This window comes from Haemaphysalis longicornis, unplaced genomic scaffold (genome assembly GCF_048455015.1).
Source record: "Haemaphysalis longicornis isolate Haplotype H1 unplaced genomic scaffold, Haemaphysalis longicornis Haplotype H1 scaffold_7, whole genome shotgun sequence".
Classification (NCBI taxonomy): Eukaryota; Metazoa; Arthropoda; class Arachnida; order Ixodida; family Ixodidae; genus Haemaphysalis; species Haemaphysalis longicornis.
The window spans coordinates 44,039,043-44,063,972 of record NW_027526422.1 but is presented as its reverse complement, the minus strand read 5'-3'; the positions used below and the strand labels follow the sequence as shown (position 1 = coordinate 44,063,972).

Sequence of the window (24,930 nt, the reverse complement as noted above, 5' to 3'; positions counted from 1 at the left end):
TCTGGGCTGGCAGAGCTACAAGGGAATCTAACAAAGCTGCGATGACTAAAGCGATTGAAGAGAAGCGCCACAGCAAAAATGTTTGGAGAGATTGAACCTTAATTGGACATCGGGGATCTGCAGAAAGAGCACTCTGACGCATGTTTATTTAATCAGCTTGTTTAAAGTAAAAAGGTACTTTTGACCTTTACGAGCACATGTAAGTCATTTAGATGACAAAGGGCAGTTTTAGTTTTACTGTTCGGGATTTAAACGCAATTTATATTTGTTTGCATTGGCTCGCGTGCGTGCTGGTGAGACCCGTTGTGACGTTGCGCCTTAGCGAAGAAATTCGAACAGAAAGGCGGGAAATGAGGGGCTTCGTATTGAGGGCACTTGCAGGGGCCATCAGAGCCGCAAGCGATTACCAAATAAACTAGGAATAAAACGCGAAAATGAATACGTAGCGCCGTTTACTATCAAGAAAGAAAACCTTCAAGTTCGTGACAGTAATGGCGCCTGGCTGTTTCTGTTGATGTTCGCAGCACGCGCGCACACTTGTTAGTAAGTAAGGAGACTGGTTTGAGACGGCGCACTTTGGCCCGGTGGCCGCAGTATCGTGTCTACGACCACGAGGGTATCCTCACGGGCGTGGGGCACACTTGTGTAACGGTGCCATCGTACGATGATTGGAGCGAACGCGCTGGAGAGTTAGGAAACGCGTGGCCAGCCGAAACACTGCCAGCTCGATGGCCGCTGGACGAAAGCGCGTTGACCTCGTAAAAGTCATCGCGGACCATCGTAAAAGCGGCACGTTACGCCCAGCTTTGGCTTTTCAGTTCCCGGCCGCGGAGGCGCCGCCTCACCGCAGTGATGGGCCTTGATTGGAAATAGCCCCGTCGCCACGTGCAGTGAAGACGACAGTTACCTCAAGGCCGCCAGTAACTGTTGTTTATGCATGGACGTGACGCGTCTTGCGTGACGAGTCTCTGCGTCACAGCTTGTATACGCTTCTTGTCCCATGGTTTACTCGCTTTTTTTTAAAATACTGGACTGTCTCTTCAAGCTGGGACGAATTTGCGATATTTATGTGTTTAAATCATTTACAGAACACTGCAGGCACATTTGAGGTCCTAGCCCGACAGGAATGTATTGATCAGTATAAACAAAAGTACGCCAATAAGAATGATATAAAAGTGAAGCACGAAAACAGGCATGGGTCATAATTCGACTTAATCAGTAGTCTCTAGCGTTCCGGTTAATGACTGTGGGGGTAGGAATTTTGAGCCAATTATTGTGCGAACAAAGCACGAAACGTTCGTCCGGGCGAAATACGGAGTTGATAAATGAGTTAGCAGATGGCGTGTTTGTATTATGATGAGCGGCTTTAGATACGAATCATGGTTCATCGACATTCAGTTGTTATTCAAAAGAAAAAATGCATTTCATTTTGTGAATTTTATAACGTATTTAAAGTGTTGGAATAAACCGTTTTTTTTTCCTCATAAGGTTTCTGCGTGAATTGGATCTTCGAAACTTGAAGTAAATAAAACGAAGTGCATTATTTCAAGCCACTTATATTTGTTTTAGTGTAAGGGTCCCAGACTATTGATGCATATTTTAACGTGGGACGCACGAAAGACGTGTGAGCTAGATTTTTAAGAGCAGCAGGATCACGCTAAAGTTTGTGCCTTAGCAAACCATGTTTGTGAAAAGGTATGACGCGTCAACGTTAAAACCGCGTTTACTTCCAGCGTAACTTATAATTTAGAGTATCCCCGAGGTACTTGTACTTTATGACTTAGCTAACGACTTGGTACCAGATTGATACGAAAATGGTAAAATAGCTTTATTATTAGTCACTTTCACGTAAACCACTTTGTGCATAAACTTCGTGAATTAACTTGACACCATGCAAATTTGTTATGAAAGTCAATGTTCGGCAAAGCTTGGTACCCCTTGGAAAGTAATTTCGATAGAAAAAACACAAGACAGATGATATCGTTTGAAACGAGAGTTCTTGTTGTTCTCGAAGCGCTGTGCTCGTGGAAGAAAACTGATTTGTTTTATCTTGATCCCTAATCTATGACCAAACTAAAAAAAGTTAACCAAACTGATTGCCAAACTAATAATCTGGCTGGCTGACTAAACGTTTGTTTGGTCTCTAGATATGGATGTCTATTTTAAAGCAAATCTTTCTTGGTCTCAGTGATGGCAATGTCGTAACCAAAAGTAACCGCGGGAAAGCCAACTTTACACAATAGGAGGACACGTAATGATGATAATTATGACATAAGGAAAAAAGAAACGCCTCTTGTGGTCGGAAAGAACCTGGGCACCCCAAAGCGGGACCACAGAGTGCGCCTTCCCACTCCTATACCTTCCTCTTCTCCCGCCCTCGTTGTTATCCCCTGAACCCCATTCCCCCAGTGCAGGGTAGCGAACAGGGCTCTACACCTGGTTAACCTCCCGGCCTTTCCGGCCTTCCTCCCTCTCTCTCTCGCGCGCGCGTTATTAAGCTGATGTCTACGCGATTGCACCATACCGACATTGTCGAAGCAGTCCTTCAGTGCGTGCCGCCTCTTCATTCAAACAACACCACACCTTCAGCGCATTCTCTCTTCAAACAAAGTTAAAATCCCCTTTGTCTAACGACGAGGATGGTTGGGGAGAGGGGCGATCAGCCTTCTCGTGAGTGATTAGTTTGCTGTCGTCTCATTTCGGACTTTGACTCGCAAGCAGTTTGCCGTTTGATTGTTGACGCTTGGACTTTGATTGCTGCGGCTTTGACTTTAGTTCTTCGCCATGTAATTTTCGCATGCAAGAAAGCTTCGCGTTTCAACCATCGCCGTCGTTGGACAAATGGGATTTGAATTATTTATAGCTAACGCCATTTACTTCCTTCGACGGCTCCACAAAGATACCCGGAACCGATTTGCCTCAGGAGGCGCGCTGGAAACTAAAACATAACGGTAGATGACTTGTACTGCGTTGTTACTTTAAAAGCCGGAAGAGGTTCCGCACCAGCAGAGCACCTGACGTCCACTGAAGCGGTACATCTAGAAGGTCACCGAAGCGTTCGGAACAAATGTCGGTCTGTTTTGGTGTACTGCGAACGATAAAGCAACACTGTAGATCTCTGAGAAATTACGGCATTGGGCCGAAACACAATTGCACAGGGGATAAAATTACACCTGGTTCCACACAGTGTGAAGTCTGCTGAAACAGGGAAGCTTTGGTTTTGTTTTGTACGCTTGAACGTAAACAGGAACTCGTCCGAAAACGGCAGCGCCATCGCCACGCAAATTTTAGGGTTCGCGGTTAAATCGGCAGTTAAACGTCCTAGGCGCGAAGCCCCCCCCCCCCCCCCCCCCCCTTCACCCTTCTCCCCTCTTCCCTGTGTGAGGAAGATGAACCCGCCCCTGCGAGACCATTGAGCCTTTTATCGGCGGGTCAGGGAAACCTGGTCACACCCGCTGCCCTTGCGCTTCGGCGGCTCAAGCGACGCGATGAACGACCTTGCGTGACATGGCCTAATTGAGCTCTCGCTTTAAAAACAAATAAAAGCGCGCGGTCGTATCTGAGCCGATCCCGTTGGAATGTGCTGACCACAGTGCCGGCCATTTTTGTGGTCGCGCAGATGCCGAGGTACAAGCGAACCGACTTCGAGGACGAAGAGACGAGCAGCGCGAGCAGCGTGCCCGTCGACGCGCCCATGACGGGCAGCTCGACGGTGCTGACCGACATCAAGCCTGGCGGTGGAGGCGGTGGCGGGGGCGGCGGTGGTGGAAGTTCGGCCGGCGTGCTGAATCCGCTGGGCGTGCGGTACTCCGTGTCCGGCGGCGGCCACCGGCGCGGCTTCTGGCAGCGGGCGTCCCCGCTGGAGCGGTTCCTGGTAGCGCTCGTCGGCTTGCTCGCCTTCGTGGTCCTGGTGCTCGCCATCGTGGTCAGCGTGAACACGGGCACCGTCCGCGAGAGAGTCATCGAGCGCATCATCGGACCCACGCAGCCCAGTGAGTAGCCTCTTACTACTCCGTCCACTGTATGACACTTACGCGACACGGCGCTGTTGATAAATGCCACTTTGATTATGTGAATTTTCTTTACGTTGCGGTTACTAAACCAAATAATCAGCGTTGGTAAAAACACGTACCAAAGCGCGAGCAGGACGAACTTCTGAGGATACCAAAGAAACAATCAGTTGAAGTAAACTTTTACTCCAGTGGAGTTGTTATACGGAACTTGACTAAAACGTGTGGTTGGACCAGTTGATTCATGACCACGAATGAAGGTTTAGCAAAGTAACAATGAGGATAATCACTGTTTTTGACTACAAGGAGAAGGACTGTTCCGTTTGGTCACCGTTCTTGTCGTCATTGCCCTAAGCCACTTCTTTCATTGTTATGCGAAGACATTTCAGCGAGGGATATCAGTAAAGTTCGTTTAACCCAAATCTACCATCAAGGTAACCTTTCCGGCATTCTCAAACTAACTGGCTTGTAAACATCAGACACAGCTCTTTCTGGTTCATGCTGTGTCCCTGTCACGCTCTTTTTTTGCTCATAATTGGGTCTCCGACATACCTAACAGTTTACGTTAGCCTTTTCTATCTCTATGCCTCTTTTTGTGCCTCCTTAATCCATTCCGCCAAGCTGAGCTGCGCAGCTACGGGCCCAACTTCGCGTACATATGTGCTTGTATAACTTCCACTCGGGTCGTATCTGTATCCCGATCCCAACTCAAGCGCACACTAAGGAATGCATCGGGACGATGACAAACTTATTTTACGCGCCGATGCCCCCTGGGTTATGACGTGCGCAGAAGTGGAGGGCTATGAATTAATTTCGACAACCGGGACATTTCGACGTGCGACGAAATCTTTACACACCGGCGTTGCAGTAAAATAAGACTGCCGCCGAGGCTGGGTCGAAGCTATCCTCGTGCTGAGCAGCACAACGCCTTAGCCGTTGAGCCCCTTCCCCCGGGAGGTGTGAGCAACTTCTGTACCGACCTGGAAGCAAATTGTTACAGAAGAAGATAATATTGAAATCTTTCAAAAGGTGATCGTATAAGTTTGAGTCAAGCCCAAAAATTGCCAAGAAATGTCGAAGAGACGCGAAAATTGCAAGATTTTGAGATTCTTGATTTTGCGATGTCGAACCTGTCCGACCACGAAAGCCAGTCATTTACTGAAATTTCACATGTACACGACCACGGCTCTATGCCGTTTGGCGCGGGGTATTGACTGCGATCCGCTTTCTTTTGGCTGCTACTTGAGTATTACGTCACGAGGCTCGGTGGAACAAGCGAGTAATTTGAGATCTTCCCTTTCGATCGCAAAGCACTCAGCGATGGCAGCGTCGTTTCACCCAGAACAAAAATGTGGCGAAGTATGCGAAAGACGCAACCTTAAGCATTTAGCAATGCAGCGTGCTGTCTTCAGGTTTCCTCTTACTCTCGCTAATGGTGCAGTCGCAGTTGAATGACCCTGATGTTTGGTAAATGGCGCAATGAAACCAATCTTTGCGTCACTTTATGTGGCTAGCCGCAGACTGTTGGGGCAACTAGTCGCAAAGAGCGACGATTTCTCAACTCCTACTAGCTGAGACGTGCGTTGACGTCACTGAACGTGCACTTTCACGGCTTTGGTGTGGGCTTAATACATGCAGCAAGTCCGCACCCAAAACTTTTATATTTTTAAGACAGAATACGCCTGATGCTGAAGCTTAAAGCTTTAGACGTAACAAGAACTCATCACGCGTACACCTCCACCCGTAAAAATACGAGGATTGTATCTGATATACATGCGCTAGGAGAGAATAAGGGTGGGAAGTTCTTTCAATGGGGTGATAGCGAACTGGAGTTTTTTGGTCCAAATTGTCAGGCTTATAGCTATCAATGAAACAAACAGCTTTCGATCTTAGGCTCGGGTGCAAAAGTACACCGGTGCGTCTGACACCGATGTTAAAAACGGATAAGGAAAAAAAGCAAATAAATAAAAAGGAAACGTGTGCGAAACCTTGCTGCTGTTAAATTGGTTAGTAAGAAGTAACTACATTACTTTAGGCCGAGAGAGGTAATTTCACCTGGAAGACCGCATTCTTGAACACAGCGTTCCCAAGATAGTTATCAAATAGTCTGTCGCTTTTCTTTGCCGAGCGGAGGTATCCAAGAAAGTGTGCGGGCCTATTTCTTATCAGCAACACAGCTGAAAAATACACACACAGCAACAAACAAGAAGAAACACACAGCCTCGTAGGCCACCCTAATTCGATTTAAGTGTCTTGGGTATTTGTTTGATATCTTTGAATCCATGTTTTACCGTGAAATGAAGGGCGGCAGATGGGACGCCGCTCTGGTTTCGGCCCTTGCACCACGCGTACGAATTTGCCATGTTTTTTTTTTGTTTTTTTTGTCGGACCCCATCGGTTATTTCGCATCGCGAGTCCACCAATCGATTGGCGCCTTAGCAAAGACGCGTAGAACGCTAAGCTATGGAACAATCGATTCTGCCCGCTTCAATCAACTTTCTCCGACCGTACCTATTCAGAAGCATGAAAGAGTTTTAATTTGTTTTCGTCCTTCGTGATGGAGTACCCCGTCGGTGGGGTCATCTTTCATCTAGCGTGGAACATCACCGTGGTTACCAACTTCCGGGGCTCATGGAATTAATTAGGAACACGATACCGCAGCTTCCGCCTTTTGAACACGTCCATCGAAGAAACAGCTAAAAAGAAAGGCTATCATATTGTTTAGCTTATATAATTTCTCCCATTCGCGTAGCACCATCTCCCCTTCATCCTTTATCCTTACAACCACACAAAAAAAAGAGAGAAATCCATGGGGAGTTAAGTTGCTTACGTGTTTTTAAGGCGAAGGCCTAGCGGTTATCAAAGACTTCCGTACATATTGTTTGCGTCTCTCTCTTCGCCTTCCGTTTTTTTTTCGTCTTTCGACGCCAATTACGCCGACAAGGCAGACTGCCCGCAGTTCACGCGGCACCTTCTTTGCAGTGAGAGCTCCGTCCACGTGCACCTGTTATACTCACGTGCCATCACGCTCGCCCGTCCCTCGGCACGCACCAAGATAATTCTTCCTCCGGCAGGGTGCCAAGTTAGCGTTGTGGTGGCGCACTTGGTCCCTGCTCCGAGACCTCTGGTTAAAATCCCGACCGAACTTAAATATGTTTATTTATCTATTAATCTCGTCCTTGCAGCAGTGACCATTACGGTACCATTCGTGTGGACACCGATGACGACGACGGTCCCTTTTTGCGTTTGGAGTCTATCGCCCAATAAAGAAAATGAAGGAAGCTCGCAATAATGCGTAAGACTTGAAAGCAGGAAGCTGTACGCAACCTTCACGGCCACCACGACGGTTTGAGTCCACGATTGCAGCCGATTTGCTTCTTCTTCGCTGCCGCAACGACACTTACTCCATCATTGTTGCTATAAGTGTGAGCTTCGTTCATTTTTTCGAAGTGATGATGCATTGAACATCACCTCGGAGGGGCGTATGCTATATATGACGTGTATTTCTCGTTCTGAGCAAGCGTTGCCACGATTACGGCGAACGATTGAGTATTTTTTTGGCCAGTCTTGGCCAATTATCCTATTCGGGTGGGCTTGGGTTGACAAACATGCGCCTGGGACACTGGGCGGTCGCCACAAGGCACGCACACACGAGCGGTCGGCATTTTCGCGGTTTTTTTTAACTGCCCGGAGGTCGGCGCAATCTTGGCCAATCTTCCTAAGTGGGTATGCTTGGTCGACAAACGTGCGGCGGGGACGCTTGCCGGTCACCGGGAGGCACACATGCACACACGAGCGCTCGGCATTTTCTTGATCTTTTCAATAACGATTTGATAAAATAACGATTCGCTAATTACCTTCGCTGTTGCAAAAATCAATGAATTGAAGGTCGGTTGGTGGATTAAGAATGCGTGAGCACCTGGCCCAGTTTCCTGTTTTGCCGCCCTGCATGTGCAGAGGCAAGTGGCGAGCCGCGGTTCGACTTGACGTCACCCAGGCAACGTTGCCAGCGTTACGAAGGCAGCTCGTCTCTCCCTCCTCAAAGGCAGCTCTGTCCGCGCGCTCTCTCTACTCGCTCGTTCTATTTCCTTCCGTCGCTCGCTCTGTTGACACACCGACGCTTATCGACGAGAAAGTTTTGCCGACATGCCGCATCTACTGCTGATGCAATTTAATAAATAAAGATATGCCTGAAAAGTGAGCAGTCGAATCCCGAGTGCAAAGCTTAGTCCTGCGCTGTTCGGTTAAGACGTTCCTCACGTTTCTGGCGCTTACACAGCGTCGGCTAAGTTGTCCTTCGAACTCGTTTGAAAAAAAAAAAAAAATGGCTGGTGATTACGGTACTCCCTAATGCCATATTTGAGCGCAGCAGCAGTGCGCTGAGGCAGCATTCACTCGTGGGTTCTGTTGACGGCAGCGATGATGAGCCTCTGCGTCGGCGGCATGAAGTGCGTCTCAGGAAGGGAGGCACCGCGAACTGCGTCTTAAGCGAACGCACATCATAGTCACGCGCACGCCCCCCTTCCTTTTTGGCCAAGCGTCGCGCCGTCGAGCCCCTCGTGCGGGCACAGCATACTGCCCCCTTCCCTCTTCCGCCGGACACTTTCGGAGAGCGCTGGCTCGCGCCGCCACAGTGAACCGCCTTCCCCTCCCTATTTCGCGACACTCTCCTCCTTTGCTATCTTTCAGCGTTCGCCTTTTCTTTCATTCGTCGGTCTTGCTATCGTTCGCTCGGTTACGCCGACAACGCGGGTCGCCTAGAGACGGCCGCCAAAGGGCTGCGCCCTAAAATTTGACTGCGGACCTGAAAGCGTGTCTGTGGTGTGGACAATGCAAAATAGAGACTCGCATGTGAGATCGAGGGACTGTGTTCATGTGCGCGCGTGATGTAGGGCTGCGCATGGTTACCCATCCCCAGCGGCGGCGACCAAGCTATTTGGTGATATTTAGTCAAGCTGCAATTGAGTATTTAAACAAAATAAAGACGCGATTTCTTCACGGGTTGCCCAAGGTATGCAAGCAATGCCGTGAATAGTAGCCGTGGGTAGAAATCTTTATTTTGAAGTCTTTCAAATAAAGTGAAAGGTCCCGCATACGCCAAACGACAAAATCACTCAGGCTTTTCTCTCTCATCATTTTAGAGTAAAAGGGATTGTTAGTGGCCCCATACGACGAAAGCAGAGTGAAAGCAACCATGGAGACAAAACACAACCTCGACTCATTGAGAAACCTTAGTTAGTTCCGTCCCCCCCCCCCCCCCCCCCCTGTATTTCAGCCCCCAAGGACGTCATTTGCGCCAAAAAGAAAAGAAAGGAAATGAAACGCTAAAAACTCTTAAATTTTATATACCACCACGTCCGCAGGGGCGTCATTGGGAAATAATAAAATAGAGCTATCATTGTGTTCACTCCTGGTTACCATTCAAGTGGTACGGCCGAACGGAACTAAAGGCGTCACTACAGTCGCATAGCCAAGTTCCACGAAAGTGGCAATTGGTCGGCGGCCGCTAAATGTACGCACAAGGCCCTGTGACGTCATAAGGGCCTTGACTTGATCCACAAAAGACTTCGACTTTTTGCAGATGACTGCGTCATATACAACGCCATTCATAACATTAGTGATTCCATCGACCTTCAAGAAGACATAGACACTATCACTTCGTGGTGTGAAAAACGGCTCATGCCTGTCAACCTTAATAAGTGTCAATATATGTCTTTTCCCCGTAAGCGCGGCAGCACAAATCACTCATACCATAAAATTCGCCTGGAATAACTCCTACAAATATCTAGGCGTTCACTCCACATCGTCATTATCATGGGTTACTCATATTGAAACAATATGCACACACGCCTCACGCACGCTTGGTGTTATCCGTCGCAATCTCAGATCCGCATCGCCTGCTATTAAAAAAATGGCAGCATCTTCACTCCGTGGATGATGGCGAGGGTGCGGAGTACGGGCAGTCGAAATGACATCCAAGTGGCGCCCCGAGTGACATCCGATTTGCGCCCCGACCGTCATTCGATTTGAGCCGTGAGTTGCACCTTGATTATTCCGTAAATGAAACTGCAACTAACGGCTCAAATCGAATTTCGCTTGATTTTCGCTTGATGGTGGTGTGCGCGCGGATGGATGCGGACGGACGTTGCGAGGTCCTAAGGTACTCCGCACCGTTACAGGCGAGGGAGTAAGCCGTTTGACTATCGGGTATGGTCGTAGCCCAATGGGTAAGATGACTGACACTAACTCCGCCTGGTCTACCAGACACAGGCTCGAATCCTGCCGGTGCCTGTGTGATTTAAAATGCTATGCGCACGGACGCGGACGCACATTGTGCGGTCCTCAGGTACTCCGCACCTGAAACTCTCATATCAGACATTAGTCCGGCCTGAACTGTAATACGCTTCATCTATGTGGCACCCATCGCAAGCTTATCTAACCTACGAATTAGAATCCATCCAGAACCGTGCTGCACGCTTTATAATGTCAAGCTACTCGCGTAAAACCAGCATCACTGAACTAAAACGAACACTCGAACTTCCTAGTCTGGAATCATGTTGTATCATCTCGCCTCTCAGCATGCTTCACTCTTTCTACTATCACCCAATCGCAAGACACCCTAGTCTTCGACCACCGCCTAGAGTCTGCCCGTGCCTCAACCACAGCAGTCCAATCGCGCACATTCACTGTCGCACATCTGCGATGAAACATTCTTTATTTCCAAGTGCAATAACCCCGTGGAACAGTCTCCCCGACATTATGTTTCGGCCACCGACCGCAAGGCCTTCCACGAAAAACTAACAAATCATTTTACCTAGAAAGGTTTTGTTACTTGAACCCTGCTAACGATAATGTTTAGTCATGTGTACTGCTTGCCTGCCCTTTTTTTAAATTGTGATTTTGATTGTTGTGCCGCTTGCTTCTCTATGAGCGTTGTTCCTTCGTTCTTTTTGTACACCATTTTTTTCCCTTTTCTGCTTTCTTTTTTGGGATTAAGAGCTTCCGAAACATTGTTTTCCCCCTTTATGTAATGCCTCCGGGCCTTTAAGGCTTCAATAAATGGAATGAAATGATATGAAAGGGCTGGGCGGGAAAGTAATTAGTTGTCGCCACAGCTTGATCTCTTCTCGATATCTGCATTAACTGCATGAAGCTTGCGATGAAATTCGCACCATTGTTATGTACCATAGCAGTCTTTCGAATGAGCCGAAGTTGTATTTCGGGTTCATAGTCCTTTTAAAGGACACTGAGTTGAGCTGTAAACAATGTCTAACCACCATATCAAATTAGAGTAGAGAATCCGTAGGCCACGTACAAAGCTTCTCCGGCCGATTTACCGTCATTTTAAAACCAGTAACGTGGAGTGCGATTTTCTAACGTGGAGTAACGTGAAGTAACGTGGAGTGCGATGTGGAGTGTGCTGGTAGAGTGCGATTTTCTCGCGCTCTACCCCCCGCCCATTTTCCGGCGTGGACAATGACGACACACAGGTTATACCGCAAAATTAAATTTCGCAGTTTTTTTGGCATGTTTCACCTATAAAGCTTGGAAGGTACAAAACGTAGGTATTTAATATAAAAGGACGCAAATTAAAATTTTGAAGGTTGGTGTAGCCTGAAAACACCTTGCAAACCAGCGTGACACCTTTGGCGTGGCAGCCGAGAGGAGCGCACCGAGGTTTCTCTTGAGTCGCCTATTGGAGATCAACTAAGGTTCTAGACTGCAGTTAAATAGTCAAATAATCGTTTACACGGCTGCAGCGGCGCATAGCCACGTCAAGTAAGACTTTCCAAAATTCACCCGAGTGTTTTTTTTTTTCTTTAACAAAGCACGTTCCCTGATTGACCTCGTTGGCGTCGATGTTTGCAGACTACTGTGTGACCCCGGCATGTGTGACGGTGGCCAGCACCATACTGAACGCCATGGACCCTGAGACGGAGGCATGCGAGGACTTCTACCAATACGCGTGCGGGGGCTGGATCAAGGCGAACCCGCTGCCCGACGGAAAGTCCATCTGGGGCACCTTCGGAAAGCTCTGGCAGGAAAACCAGCTCGTCATGAAGAACGTGCTCGGTGCGTCCACATTTTCCTCTCTCCCCACATAAACGCCTTCCTCGTTACATCGGGGACGTATGAAGCCTCGCGGATGGTATTATTGTGATGGCCGCTGTATTGAGGATAACCGTTCTGTACGACGCGGTGAGACATGGATGAAACCAGAATCGCCACGTTGTAACAATACACGAAACAAAAATGGTCGTTAGAAGAACGTCAACGCACTTGGAATGTGTGGTTTCTCTTAGATGACCGGGATTGCGTGAAACACTGTACAAAAGATATCGGTCTTCTTGATTATACAGTCGGCACATCGGCTTGTTGATGTTCTGTTTTTAGATTGTTGGGTGATACGACCCAATTTACGCAGCTTTTGTTCCTTTTTCCGGCATCAACGCGTAGGTTTAAGCACGACATGTTGTTCGCCGGTTCGTAGCACGTGGTATATGTTGGGCATGGGCGTGGCCTTGATGTGTACGCTTGTCACGCAGAGGACGAGAAGACGGAGTTGAAGAGCGAAGCTGAGAGGAAAGCCCGCACCTACTACTACTCGTGCCTGGACAAGAACGACACCGTGGAAAGTCTCGGTTCCAAGCCCATCGTCAACCTGCTCGACATTGTGAGTCACGACGCGCCTGTGTGTCTGTCTCTTCGTATAAGGGATGATCGTCGGCTTAAATTTGAACGGCCCACGAGTTACCGTTTTAATAAGGACGGTAACTGATGCAGTGGTATAAGTGAACGAAATCCATTGAACGTGCTTTCAGCAACTGCATCTGCCAGGTGTTCTATAAACAACGATCCCTTCCCGGCCGGTGGTGACTTTCCATTTTCCAACTGCACAGAAGCGGCGCTTCCTGCGTGGCGCAAAATCAAACAAACACGGAGATAGGCTGCACACCACCCCTTAATGCAATTTAAAACACAGAACCACTGTTACTTACGGGACAATGGGTACAAGTATTGATTTATAGTATCTTTACACAAAAATCACTCGAACTTGAAAGAAAAAAATTGCGCAGCTCAATGTAATCGTGCAAGGCTAGAGAAACAGCGAAGCTGAGGGTCGACCTAGCTTCTTCCGGTTTCGCCAAGTTTTGCTAGGTTTTGCTAGGCCTTGCTAAGGTTTGTTATTTTTGGCGATGTTCTTGCTAGGCTAGGCTAAGTGCAGAAGGGGTAAGGCCAAGTTTAGCCGGATGTTACAAGGCCGTTGCGGTGGGTTCCCAACACCAACAATAAACTGATTTGGTTTGATTTGATTGATCCCAAGGGGGAAGAAGCTGCGAAGAAACATGCGAAGAAACATGCGAAGCAGTGGTGACTCCCTCGTCACTTTCCGGTAACTTTTCTATGACGCCACAAAATCTTGTCAGTGCGATTGGCGGCTCCTCAACTAACTCATTGCTAAGACACATGACCGGATGATTGCAGTGGGTCCTCTAGTTCCGTTTGATCGCATCACTTGAAGGTTAACGCGCATTTAACAGACTGAAAATTATATTTTTAGGGCTGGCCCGTATGACGTTACTCCTACCCATAACACGTCACTGAAGCGGGAAATTTGAACGTTTTTCAATACTTTTCGCGTTTTCTCGGTTAAAAACACCTTTTGTGGCCGGAATGGAGCTGTGTGAGGTACTAAAACCTAGTTCTTCCAAATTAAACAAAATTGCATTTTGTCTTCATGACTCCTTTAAGAAAAAAACTTACAAACCCTCCGTTCCGACAAGAGAAATGAGCTGAGCCGCTGTAATGATTTCGCGGAACTTACCATCATGGTTCTTAATTTCGTTTAATCCGCTCGCTGTTGTCAAGCGGCCTCTTAGTGCCGCTCAAGGAAACGGGGCGCGCGGCCATGCGGTGCATTTGAACGGTTGGATCACTGCATTTACGTGAAGCATGCTTTCTGCCGCCGGGGAAGCACTCTACCCGTTTCGAAGTCCCGCTTCGAAACCCCTTACATAACCGTTTCCTGGAGACACCACTGCGAGGTTTGACTTTACTGCGCTGTCCGGATCCTTTCAGTTGTGGAGAAACTAACCGCTGCACGCATGCCATGAAATGCGACAGAACGTGCGCTTGCACCATTCGGCTCGTGAGCAGCGCTCGAATAGCAGCACTCCGTGCGGCAGTAAACAACAGCTTCATTCCAGGAGCTGGCTAACGCAAGTCAGAAGGGCCGGCAAGCAGATGGTGAGCGAAACAAAGAAAAACGTACAAACGGTCCCCATGGCAACGCACAGTGGCGAGACGAGCGTCCACTCGAGCGTCTGGATGAGAGGCCACTCCAATTGCGATGCCTCACGGTCGCGTACTCTCTGGCGAACGCTAATTATGCTAACGCATCCGTCTGTCCCGACCCGGACAATGGATCGTCTGCAGTGAAGCGGGAAAGCGAGTCTTGATGGTGTCGCTATCGCCAGCAACTACGGAGAACGGAAAGTCGAGGGGCTATCTAGAGCGCATCGGACTGATACAGTTGCCGGAAGCGCGCGGCATCAGCGCTTTTATCCCAGTGCGCTCTTATGGCACTAATGTCACTTAGTGTGTGCTCCGTAGCGCACACCCAGAGAGAGAGCTGCGCATTTTTTTGAAGCAGGGTGCGAGTGAAAGCATTTTCTTCTATGGGCAAGTATAGGAGGACATGCTGACCATACGATGACTTTCTTTCCGATAGGGACGGGGATTCAACCATGTAGTATCGTCAGCGACAGCAATTTTGTTTGCTGCACACCGCTAGCTATTGGTCACCTTTTAGCCTTCAAAAACGGGCACGAAGAAAGCAAATCCTTATTCTTACTGCAACACTGGCAAACCTGCGGCATGCCACCATGGCGTGCGTTTTCGGTCATTTCTGTCACCCTCCCACCATCTAAGCTAAAGTCTCTGTTGTGTCCATTGTGACGACTTCTCACCCCTTCTGTATCCGCCCTCGATATCTTTGTTGCGAAACCACTACTAAACCACCTGGATTTCGCATCACTTGAAGCCGCTGTTCAGCTAGAGATAAAAAAATTGGCCGCGTATCTGCTCCTTTCGTTGCAAATGCCGTCAAAAGACGATAGTCTTTATCGGCTTTTGCGAAGTAAATGCCTCCCTTCGCTTTACCGCTCACCTCTCATGTTGTTCCTCTTGCGTCGCGCTCCTCCCAAGGTAAAGACCCAAATGTTTGCTTAAATCATTCTAAATTTCCCGCGTTCCACTGCTCCAAACTGGGCGTATCGAGGCGAACGCTGCCGTACGGCGAAGACGCGCGTTAATCGATGCGCCCTACTTCAACGTTTATAGAACCGCGTTTCCCTACTCCACGTGCGTTGCAAGCAGAACGTGGAACCTATATAGTGGAACCTTGCGTAGCTGTTGCCGGTTGCTTTCCTAAAATGGCGCCGGAAGCTATAGTGGCGCGGGCGACAGCAGGCGACGGCGGAGTGAATTCTTTTTCTGCAATTGATGAAGTATTTAATTTCGCAAAAGTGAAGCATGTTTGAATTTTTATAAAGGAACGCTGCAAATATCACTTCTGCATTGATTTGTTGTCTCATATTTGCGTAATGTCTTGTTCTTCTTTAACAATGTTGAGAAGTATGAACATTACACCGGACATAGACGGGTAGATGTAGCTATGACTATATAAGACTATTACGCAGGCATTGTTTTGCTTTGGCCGGGTGGCTGAATCGAGTCACAGACAGACAGACGGACAGACATACAGACAGACCAAAATTTCTGGGTTTAAGGAGCCCAAGAAAGACTATCGTCTTTAAAAAAACGCTGCCAGTCCTAGCGGGGAACCCAGGCCTCCTCGGTTGCTAAGCTGATGGCTTTCTCGCTATGAAGCTCTATGTTCACCAATACGCAAAGCGTTGGTGGTGATGTCGGCACAGTGCGCATTGCCCCAGAAGCTGTCGCATCGCCTGCTGAGAAAAGGTGATGATGAAAATGGCTAACTATTACCAGCCAAAATGTTGGCGTAGCAGAGAAAGGGCTCCCGAAGAAGCTCAGGACAAACGCTCTCTTCTACGTGCTAAGTTAGTTCACTAGGCCGGGCAATACGTATTGGCAGGTCCTGAATATCTTTGTTGGGGGGCGGGGGGTAACGCATTGCAGCCTTAGAAAGGGGCTCATGGAGTCGGGGGGAGCGTATCGGCCCACAGAGTTCCCTTTTTATCAGTCACAAGGTGCACCTGTCTGGCGCCCCGCCAAAACTACAGCGGCTAAGTGTTGTGAATAGGAGCACATAGGAGCGTCATAAATAAATCGATCGGGGTGGAGAAGGTAGGGCCACCTAGCGGGAAACGGCGCAAGCCCTGCGGGGAAGCGGGACCAAACTTCAAACTGGAGCAACTAGAGCAGCGGTACGATGGCGCCACCTCAAGGGAGCAAGGAGAACTAGGCCAAGGAGTGGTGCAGTGGCGCACAGGTCGGATGGCGCGACGTTGCACGCATTTCGAAAGCTGACTCGGCTATCAGCAAAAATTAAAATGACGCACGATTGTGGCACGAAAGGTTGGAATAGCGTTTTCGAACGAAATTCTCCAGCGGCAGCCCCAAATAAATTCACAAAAATAACCCAGATGTGGAACTTTGGGATGAACTGCGTTTGCATGTATGTATGTATGTATGTATGTATGTATGTATGTATGTATGTATGTATGTATGTATGTATGTATGTATGTATGTATGTATGTATGTATGTATGTATGTAATGCGAAAAAGAAAGTTGGCAAAAAAGATGCACTTAAAAGAAGCCCAGGCTTATACTGCTTTTGTAAAGATTTGAAAGCGCATTTTTTTTTAATTCGAGAAGCCTAGCTATAGCAATATTTATCGAATACCCCAGAACGGTGTCTCCTCGTGCAAAATGTTGAGGAAAAAAAAACAATTAGGTTAAATGGCTTGCCTTGTGGCGCTTTGAAAATGATTTCTTCCCATCAAAGCACTCATACCGTCGTTGCTGTGCTCAGTTTTCAGTAGAGCATTCCCTGTACTGCGAGGTAGAGAAACGAGCGTTACGGAGAGAGAGAGAGAAGAGAGAGAGAGAGAGAGAGAGAGAGAGAGAGAGAGAGAGAGAGAGAGAGAGAGAGAGAGAGAGAGAGAGAGAGAGAGAGAGAGAGAACTTTATTGGGGATCAACTGGTGGTACAGCCCTAGTCCCGGATGCCTTCTGAAGTGCAGAGATTTAGCGCCTTCTTGATGTCGGTTACCAGAAGGAGCTGGTCACGAGAGGATTCTTAAATTACACGGGACCGAGCCATTACCTTGCAACTACTGGGGGTGCTATCGCAACGCCCGCCACGTGCTTTGGGAAGGCCCTCGTGTTTTCTCTTTACGTATACCTGGTAGGTAGGTACTCTACGGCCTGCTTGGCACTGTCTGCGCAGGTGGGCGGCTGGAATGTGACGGGCAACTACTCGATCGAGTCGTGGGAGCTGCAGCCGGCGCTGCAGATCCTGCACAACGTGTACTCGCGGGCGGGGCTGTTCGCCTGGGGAGTGGGCGAGGACGACCGCAACTCGTCCAGGCACGTCATCCAGGTCGACCAGGGGGGTCTCATGCTGCCCTCGCGCGACTACTACCTCAACAAGTCCAAAGACGACAAGGTGCGCGCGCTTTCAGTTGCGACGGTTTTGGCCCAGGGCAGTCTCACCTGTCAACAACGTCACGATCCTAAACACGTCAAGCAGGGCACGACGAAATAGAGTTGATTTTGATGACGATGATGATTGGGTTTTTATGGCGCAAGGCCGGTTAAGGGCAAAGAGCGCCAAGGGAAGGTTGTTTTGTGAGAATGAAGTGATAGTAAATGTTAAATGTTTAGCTAAAAATATACATGAGATGGCATAAAGGACAATGTAGATGACTGGTTGAAAGGGTCACGGGGTCAATGTGCATGGTATAAGTAATGAGATGTAAAAAGCGGACATCTCTAAGAAACTTAAAAATACACTTGTGGGTAATTATGGCGTCGTCTCCTAAGAAGTACAATGGGTGCAGCGGAATGGAGTTGATATTAAGGCAGTGCTATATAGACTATAGTCAGAGATATTCTGACTGCTCCGGCCAACATTGAAAAGCGTGCAACGGGTTGAAGACGCATATTCACAGCAACCTGAGTCGAATATGTGATGCAATAGTTCGTGCTCCGACAACCCAACAACTCAGTTTAAAAAATAATGTGACAAAATGAAGGAACCAAAAGGAATACAAAATAAACTTATTACCGCCGAAACAAGTCCCGATAGCAAGTAGTAGCCGGTAAAGAGTGCGCGCAATATGGTGGCTTATAAATGGCGGCTTATATATGGCGATTCGATTAGCGGCTTATGGCGGCTTGCTGTGCATTGCTCTCTTCTACAATCTTGCTTTTCTGTTGTTTTCCATTCAGGTCCTGAACGCCTACCTCACCTACATGACTTCAGTCGGCGTGCTTTTAGGCGGCAAAGAAGCTGATGTAAAAGCCCAAATGCAGGACGTCATCGACTTCGAGAAGCGGCTGGCCAATGTGAGTTCCGCGCAAATAATCAGATGGCTAAATGTGCGCAGGAAAGATCGTAGGACTCAAATGTGCGTTGGGGATGAATTGCAAAGGAGATTCAGGCGGCATGTGATGTCTTGTTATATCTCGTTGAGCCGTTTAGGCTTAGCGTGGTTCCCGTAGGTAGCGCTATTTAAGGAAACGCCAAAACGAAAAGAGACTATCACCGTGATCCCCCCCCCCCCCCCCCCCAGAAATATCTCCTTCAACACATCACTCTCAGTACAATAATCATCTCAAGTATCGACGCGAAGTGAAGCGACGCATTTGGCGCTCCCACTGTATACATGCGCAATGAGAGTAACGGAGAAGTCAAACAACATTTGCTCTACTCTGCGTTATAATATTATAGTTCCCCTCATAGCTCGCCATTTTGCTCATCGTGAATGTCTGCCACAACGATAACACTTCTGTCCGCCTGTAACGTAAGGAATTCCAATCGGCGCCTACGTGTGACGCAGATAACGATACCGTCGGAGGAACGCCGGGACGAGGAGCGGCTCTACAACAAGATGACCATAGCAGATCTGCAGGCGCGGGCGCCTCTGCTCAACTGGACGGAATACTTCAACAGCGCCTTCAACCAAATCAACCGCACCATACTGGAGACACAGGACGTGGTGGTGTATGCGCTGGACTACATGGGCAACATGACGGAACTCGTGCAAGAGTACATGAAAACCACGCGCGGCAAAATGTAAGTGCATCTTTTTTACTGACAGTCTTCTTTCTCGCACTCGCTTTCTGGCGTTCAGAGTCTTACGAAACCACTGCAGGACCTGTGGGCAAGGAAAAAATGGGCCAGGTTTAGCTCTTTTCAACTTTGTTATCACGAGCGGAGGCAAGGACCACGCGCAGTGTTTCGTGAAAGTTTGCCTTTGTTTGAGAATTTGCGGCCCCGTATAGCGGTCCCGCCGTCTAGCTATATCTAGATCCTTAGATCATTAGGTCCTATCGCTTGCGCTGAAAAGCGCATGCAGATAGTCCATACGGCGCGCCATCGGTGTCGAGGCTGTGGAACCGAGCGCCGGCAAAGCAGCCGGAAAAGCAGAGCTTTCGTGCCCGTACATCGTGTGCTTTCTAATCTTTGTTTCTGTAAGCTCAGTCAGCACAGTGTTTTTGTACATCAGTCGTTCAACCCCCCCCCTCCCCCCACTAGTCCCCTGGTTTGTCCTCGCTGGACCGCACGCGCGCACACGCAGCCGCCGCTGGGCGATAAGGCGCAGACGAAGCAGGCGCTTCACCCTTGCCTAGTCACGTGGTGCCGCAGCGGCGAAGCGATAAGAAGGCGCCGCTTGCGTGCCGGCGGCTGAAGGTCATTGCGACGCGATGAATAAACTTTAAAGATGTAGCGTAGCAGAGCTGCCGCTCTAAAAAAATTACTGACGGTACTCGACAATTCAGTGATCAAAACAGAGTAGCACTGCACTTTGACGCAACTGACAAATGCTGTTAAGTATACGGGCGCCGTCGGGACCAAGTGACGGCTCACAAAATGGCCGGTGTCCAACGAGCAATAAAGTAAAGCAACTCAGTCGATAAGAAAGTTGGGTTAATATCGGGTGCGGATAGGAACCGAACCCAGGACCTCCCGCATTCGGAATGTGAGACGAGGCCGCATGTTCACAACGCCACGACGGGACTTTCTTCTTGATGAACAGGCTAAATACAGAAGCGTCCATTAGAAGATTAGCGAAGTACGTTTCCGTTCAGTGTTCTTTTCCTTGGCGTGCAACAGTAGCGCCATCATGCGGCATGATGATGACAGTGGTAACGACGATGACGACGACGACTTCGACGACGATGATGATACCGCGCCGAAATTCGAACTTGCCCGCTGCCTCACTAAGCTGCGCAGGCGCAGGAGTCACTATCGATACAGGGCTCTGTGGCTGCGCCCACAATACCGGCATATCTGATCGGCAATCGGACGCTAATGCTTTCGCATTCACTACGTCATTATTATGACTGCCTTGCCTTAATGTTTTCTTTGTTCTCCGCAAGGCGTATGCCCCTACTTCCGGTGGGCGCGCGCGCAGTGACGAATTGCGGTTGTTAGCGCTGCGCAAATTACAGTGCAGAACGTTCGCCTGCGTTTCGTGGGGCAATACAACAAGGCACTGCAAGCACAGTTGTACGCGGTCGGCTCTTGCTGCTTGTGTTCCTAGCTTCCTACCCGCATATGGTATACGAGGGCTTGATTACGGCTCACCGTATGCTTATTGGTTAGGCGTGTCATATAAGATAACCTTATGCACGCATTGCATTACGTTGGTATCTATTTACAGTAAGGGCAAATAAATAAATAAATAAATAAATAAATAAATAAATAAATAAATAAATAAATAAATAAATAAATAAATAAATAAATAAATAAATAAATAAATAAATAAATAAATAAATAAATAAATAAATAAATAAATAAATAAATAAATAAATAAATAAATAAATAAATAAATAAATAAATAAATAAATAAATAAATAAACTGGCTCGACCAGTCACTGACAACCTGGGCCCGTGGCCTTGCTTGCAGCACCGTGTGCAACTACCTCGGCTGGAGCATGGTGCACTCGATGGTGTCGTACCTATCCGAGCCGTTCCGCGAGGCTTCCAAGGTTCTCCGGAAGGCTCTGATGGGCTCGGACGGATCGGACACCACGTGGCGCTACTGCGTCTCAGACACCAACAACATCATCGGCTTCGCCCTGGGAGCCATGTTCGTCAGGGAAGTGTTCGACGGCGACAGCAAGCCCCTCGTAAGTCGCCTCCATGTACGTCTACCCCCTCCACTTCCCCGTTTCTTCTTTTTCTTGTGCCCCCTCTCGTGTCTGCTTCTTCGTGCCGCAGCCTACGCGCCTATGTCGCATCGTGGTGTCGTTCGCTTCCTATGGCAGTGCTTTGCATATCTATCACGTCCTGTCCAGCAGCTTTGACGCTTATGCCGCCTATCAAGTTTGGGCCTGCCGCGTTTGCATTCCGACGTTAATGGAACCTGGGTTTGCTTTGCATTTTGCGCTGTTTACAGCGACCGTTTCTCACCTGTTCCTTTTGCGTACAACACCTGCTGGCGGAAGGTGTCCTATAAACATACGTATGATCATGATCAGAGTTCATCTATGATGGAAGCGACGCTAGTAGTTCATGATAACTGAGCACTGCTATTCACCGCGTAGTAACATCATTGCTCAAACGAGCTGCATAATTTGCGTATGAAATCTTGATGTTTCAAATGACAGATCTTGTTGATATCTCTCTATGCTTGCACATAGACTGAAAGTATAGCAAATAGGTTTCATTGGATACAAAGAAAAAAAGTACGTTAAAGCTTTGTTTCTGGCACTTGTATCCAGCACATTTACTTTGGCCAGTAACCATTTGCTTGTTGGTTCTTAAAATTTTGGCGATTTCGCAGTATTTACACTTAACGAGGACGGTTGCAGAAATCGTGTAGATATAGGTCGAGAGCTTACGAATCCCCCTTATGATGGCACAACCCGAAACGATCGCTTGTTTACTTTATGTTTAAAATGCACGCATTAGAAGTTAGAACACTACTGGCCTGTGAGAACCTGTGAGAAAATGCTTACAGTTCTTAGCTTGGTGTAAAAAAAGATATAGAAGCGTATTAATTTGTATACGTGCCCATTTAGTACACACGGCCACTTTGGTGTCGAGTGTACTACCATTTGTCCTGCATATTAGATGAGACATACATGTTGCCAAAATGTAACATGTAGAAAGAGCTTACATTGTAAGTGCCTTACATGCTGTAAAAATGCATGAAAGGAGAGAAAAATGGCTGAAACCTTTCTTACGCCTTTGTGAACCAAATTTATTGCTGCTAAAAGCCTGGTGGGGTGACCAGAACGGTAAATAGCCTTTTTTCTTCCTTCCCAAATATTCCGCTCTACCCTCGTGTCCCATGCCTGCGTTTGCACCGCACGTTCACGGCACGTAGCGGCAGCGCTTGGCAACGGTCGCCTGGTGGCTGCAGTGCATTCGTAGTGGTCGCATTTCTGTTTGCCCGCTTGCCTGCATGCTTCGGCTCGGAGTGAGAGCCATTCTTGTCACATGCTATATTTTGCGGGTGCCAGGCAAAAAGAAAGCTGGATAGCCCGCAAGGTTTCGCCTTTGGCGTACCCTGAAATTTCTGTGATCAGAATTCCCAACGTAGCTCTGGAAGTGAACCAACTGCCTGTCTTCTTAAAAAAAACAACAACAACATTTAAGCAGATGCCGACAAACCAAAAAGTCAGATTTCCACTCAACCCTTTCCCCTCCCTTCTACTATCATCTGCTGTACTCGGGAACAAGTTAAGAACGGCAATAGCACATGCACGGTATCACTCCGCCTAATCGGCGGACCCAGATGTCAACGGACCCGCGAGTTTTGAAGGGAGATCGCTATGAATGCGTGATATCGTCTGAATTTCCTCACGTCGTTTGTTCTATATTAAGTCCATAAAAATCACAGAAACGGCTCGTGCCATGCTCAAAATATTTTCAGTTACTCCCTACTTGCGCCACGCGGAGTAACATCTAGCTGTGGTGATGAAGCACAGATGCAACTTCCGTGGCCGTTCTTAAGTTGTACCCGAGTATACTACCTCTACACTACCCCCCCCCCCCTCTTTTTCCTCGATTCAAGGTCAAATTGAACCGCGCCGCATAAACACAGTTAGAACGTTACTTGATAGGCAGATACTGAAACACCAAACAGGGTAAATTGCTAACTGAAGTGGGCAGGGGCGTGATTGTGTGAAGGGTAATAGCGGCAATAGCGTTATTCATACACCTTTATAAGGGCAGCGTTATGCAGAAGACAACGTATTTTTTCGCTCTTTTATATCCCCAGCACCTGCTTTCTTTCGTTTCGGGCGTTTAGTCCAGTATTTGTAGTCTTCAGTGGTGTCGGCCTTGCTGCCGCATACATTTACTGTGAGAAGCTACGAAACCAAGTGGCCTACGTGGATCTCTTCTGCTTAAAAAAGACATAAAACTCTCGCTACACTCAAAGGCAATACCGTGGTTCAGCTTCACTCCAGTGCACTCGACTGACCAATCCATGCCACCAACAAAACAAACTCGGTGAATGACAGCGACGATCATGCAATTAATTAGAAATTCGATCTGCGCTGTGACCCTGCCCAATACAGGACGCCGCACTTGCATTGCGTGATACCACAGCGCAAAACGAACTTCTGAGTCACATAGTATGCTCGTCATCGTCATTCGCTAAAAGTTCATCGTCGGCGGCATGGATTGGTCAATTGATTGCGCAGACGTTAAGCTGAACCACAGAATTGTTTCATGGTCTATTCTTCAAATCTCCAGGCCTACAAAGAAAACATTGCTTAGCGACGCTGTCGGAGATCGAAGCAGTGTTGGTAGTTCTAAACTGTTTTCAATTTCCGTGCACTTAGCCTTCGCTTGCGGCAACCACAGAGGGTCGAACAGGCTTTCTCACAACAGCATTGATTATATAGAGCGAGAAACTATACGTATAGCGCGCGCCTGTGTTTTTGACCGACATGTCATAATTTTTTCCTCCCACGTGAACGTTTACTAGATCTCCCTAAAACATCGGCACAGCACGAAAATCACAATTCACCTTGTGAATGAAAGTGAGCTTGCGCGGTGACCTGCCCGTTGTTATTCAGCTTGAATGCCTAGCATGGCTGTTAAGTCTGTCTGCACGTTTGCGTTGTCCATAGAAGCATGCAACACTCAGCCCGTTTTCAAAGGCTTGCGTGCTTTCTTGAAACTCACCGAGGTATTATTATATTTGTTGAGTTTATAGATAAGGTGTCATGCATACCTGAAACAAACCGCACGGTGGTGGACTTTCTTTGTTCCCAAATGTCGGGTAAAGACAACTGACACACGTGAAGCCATTGATCACTAAAAACATTACACTGTACAAGAACGTTCAGAGAAATTGAATAGGGATTCGTTTTGTCATTCGAAAAGCTATATGTTGCAGCAACAGCTCGATAATATAACCACAGCTTTTCCGACGTTGGTTCACGTATTAGTAAAGGCAGCGGACATACTTCAAGGTTAGTTAGCTATCGCTGTTATGATACGAGGACGCATCATCTTTCGGATATTATTAGGTGTTCGGGTGGCATTTGTGAGTGATATGCTGGACAGAAACTCTACTGTGAGCAGCAACTGAACATCTATTTTGTGCAAGCTACCCACTTGGTTGACTCGGTACGATAGAATCACAGAAAGGACATGTTCAGCGTGGGCTTTGACGTGAGTACCCGCCAGTAGGTGGCTCTGAACGCGTATTTATTCGAAGAAGGTGTGTGTCAGAGATAGAAC

The 24,930-nt window shown here is 48.0% G+C and overlaps 1 protein-coding gene across 6 annotated transcripts in view; it reads left to right on the top strand.

The window, feature by feature from the left end:
- Nep3 (M13 family metallopeptidase neprilysin 3) overlaps positions 1-24,930 on the top strand; it is a 133,962-nt gene that overhangs the window by 81,581 nt on the left and 27,451 nt on the right. For 4 of the 6 annotated variants that reach the window (XM_077677022.1, XM_077677020.1, XM_077677016.1 and 1 more), the window contains 8 exons: positions 3,620-3,992; positions 11,880-12,083; positions 12,557-12,684; positions 17,446-17,664; positions 18,450-18,566; positions 19,061-19,296; positions 21,134-21,356; positions 22,449-22,469. In XM_077677022.1, coding sequence (XP_077533148.1) covers positions 3,620-3,992; positions 11,880-12,083; positions 12,557-12,684; positions 17,446-17,664; positions 18,450-18,566; positions 19,061-19,296; positions 21,134-21,356; positions 22,449-22,469 — 1,521 coding nt within the window. Of the gene's footprint in view, positions 1-3,619; positions 3,993-11,879; positions 12,084-12,556; positions 12,685-17,445; positions 17,665-18,449; positions 18,567-19,060; positions 19,297-21,133; positions 21,372-22,448; positions 22,470-24,930 lie in introns of all 6 variants that reach the window. The other 2 variants (XM_077677017.1, XM_077677018.1) reach the window with 2 other exon arrangements.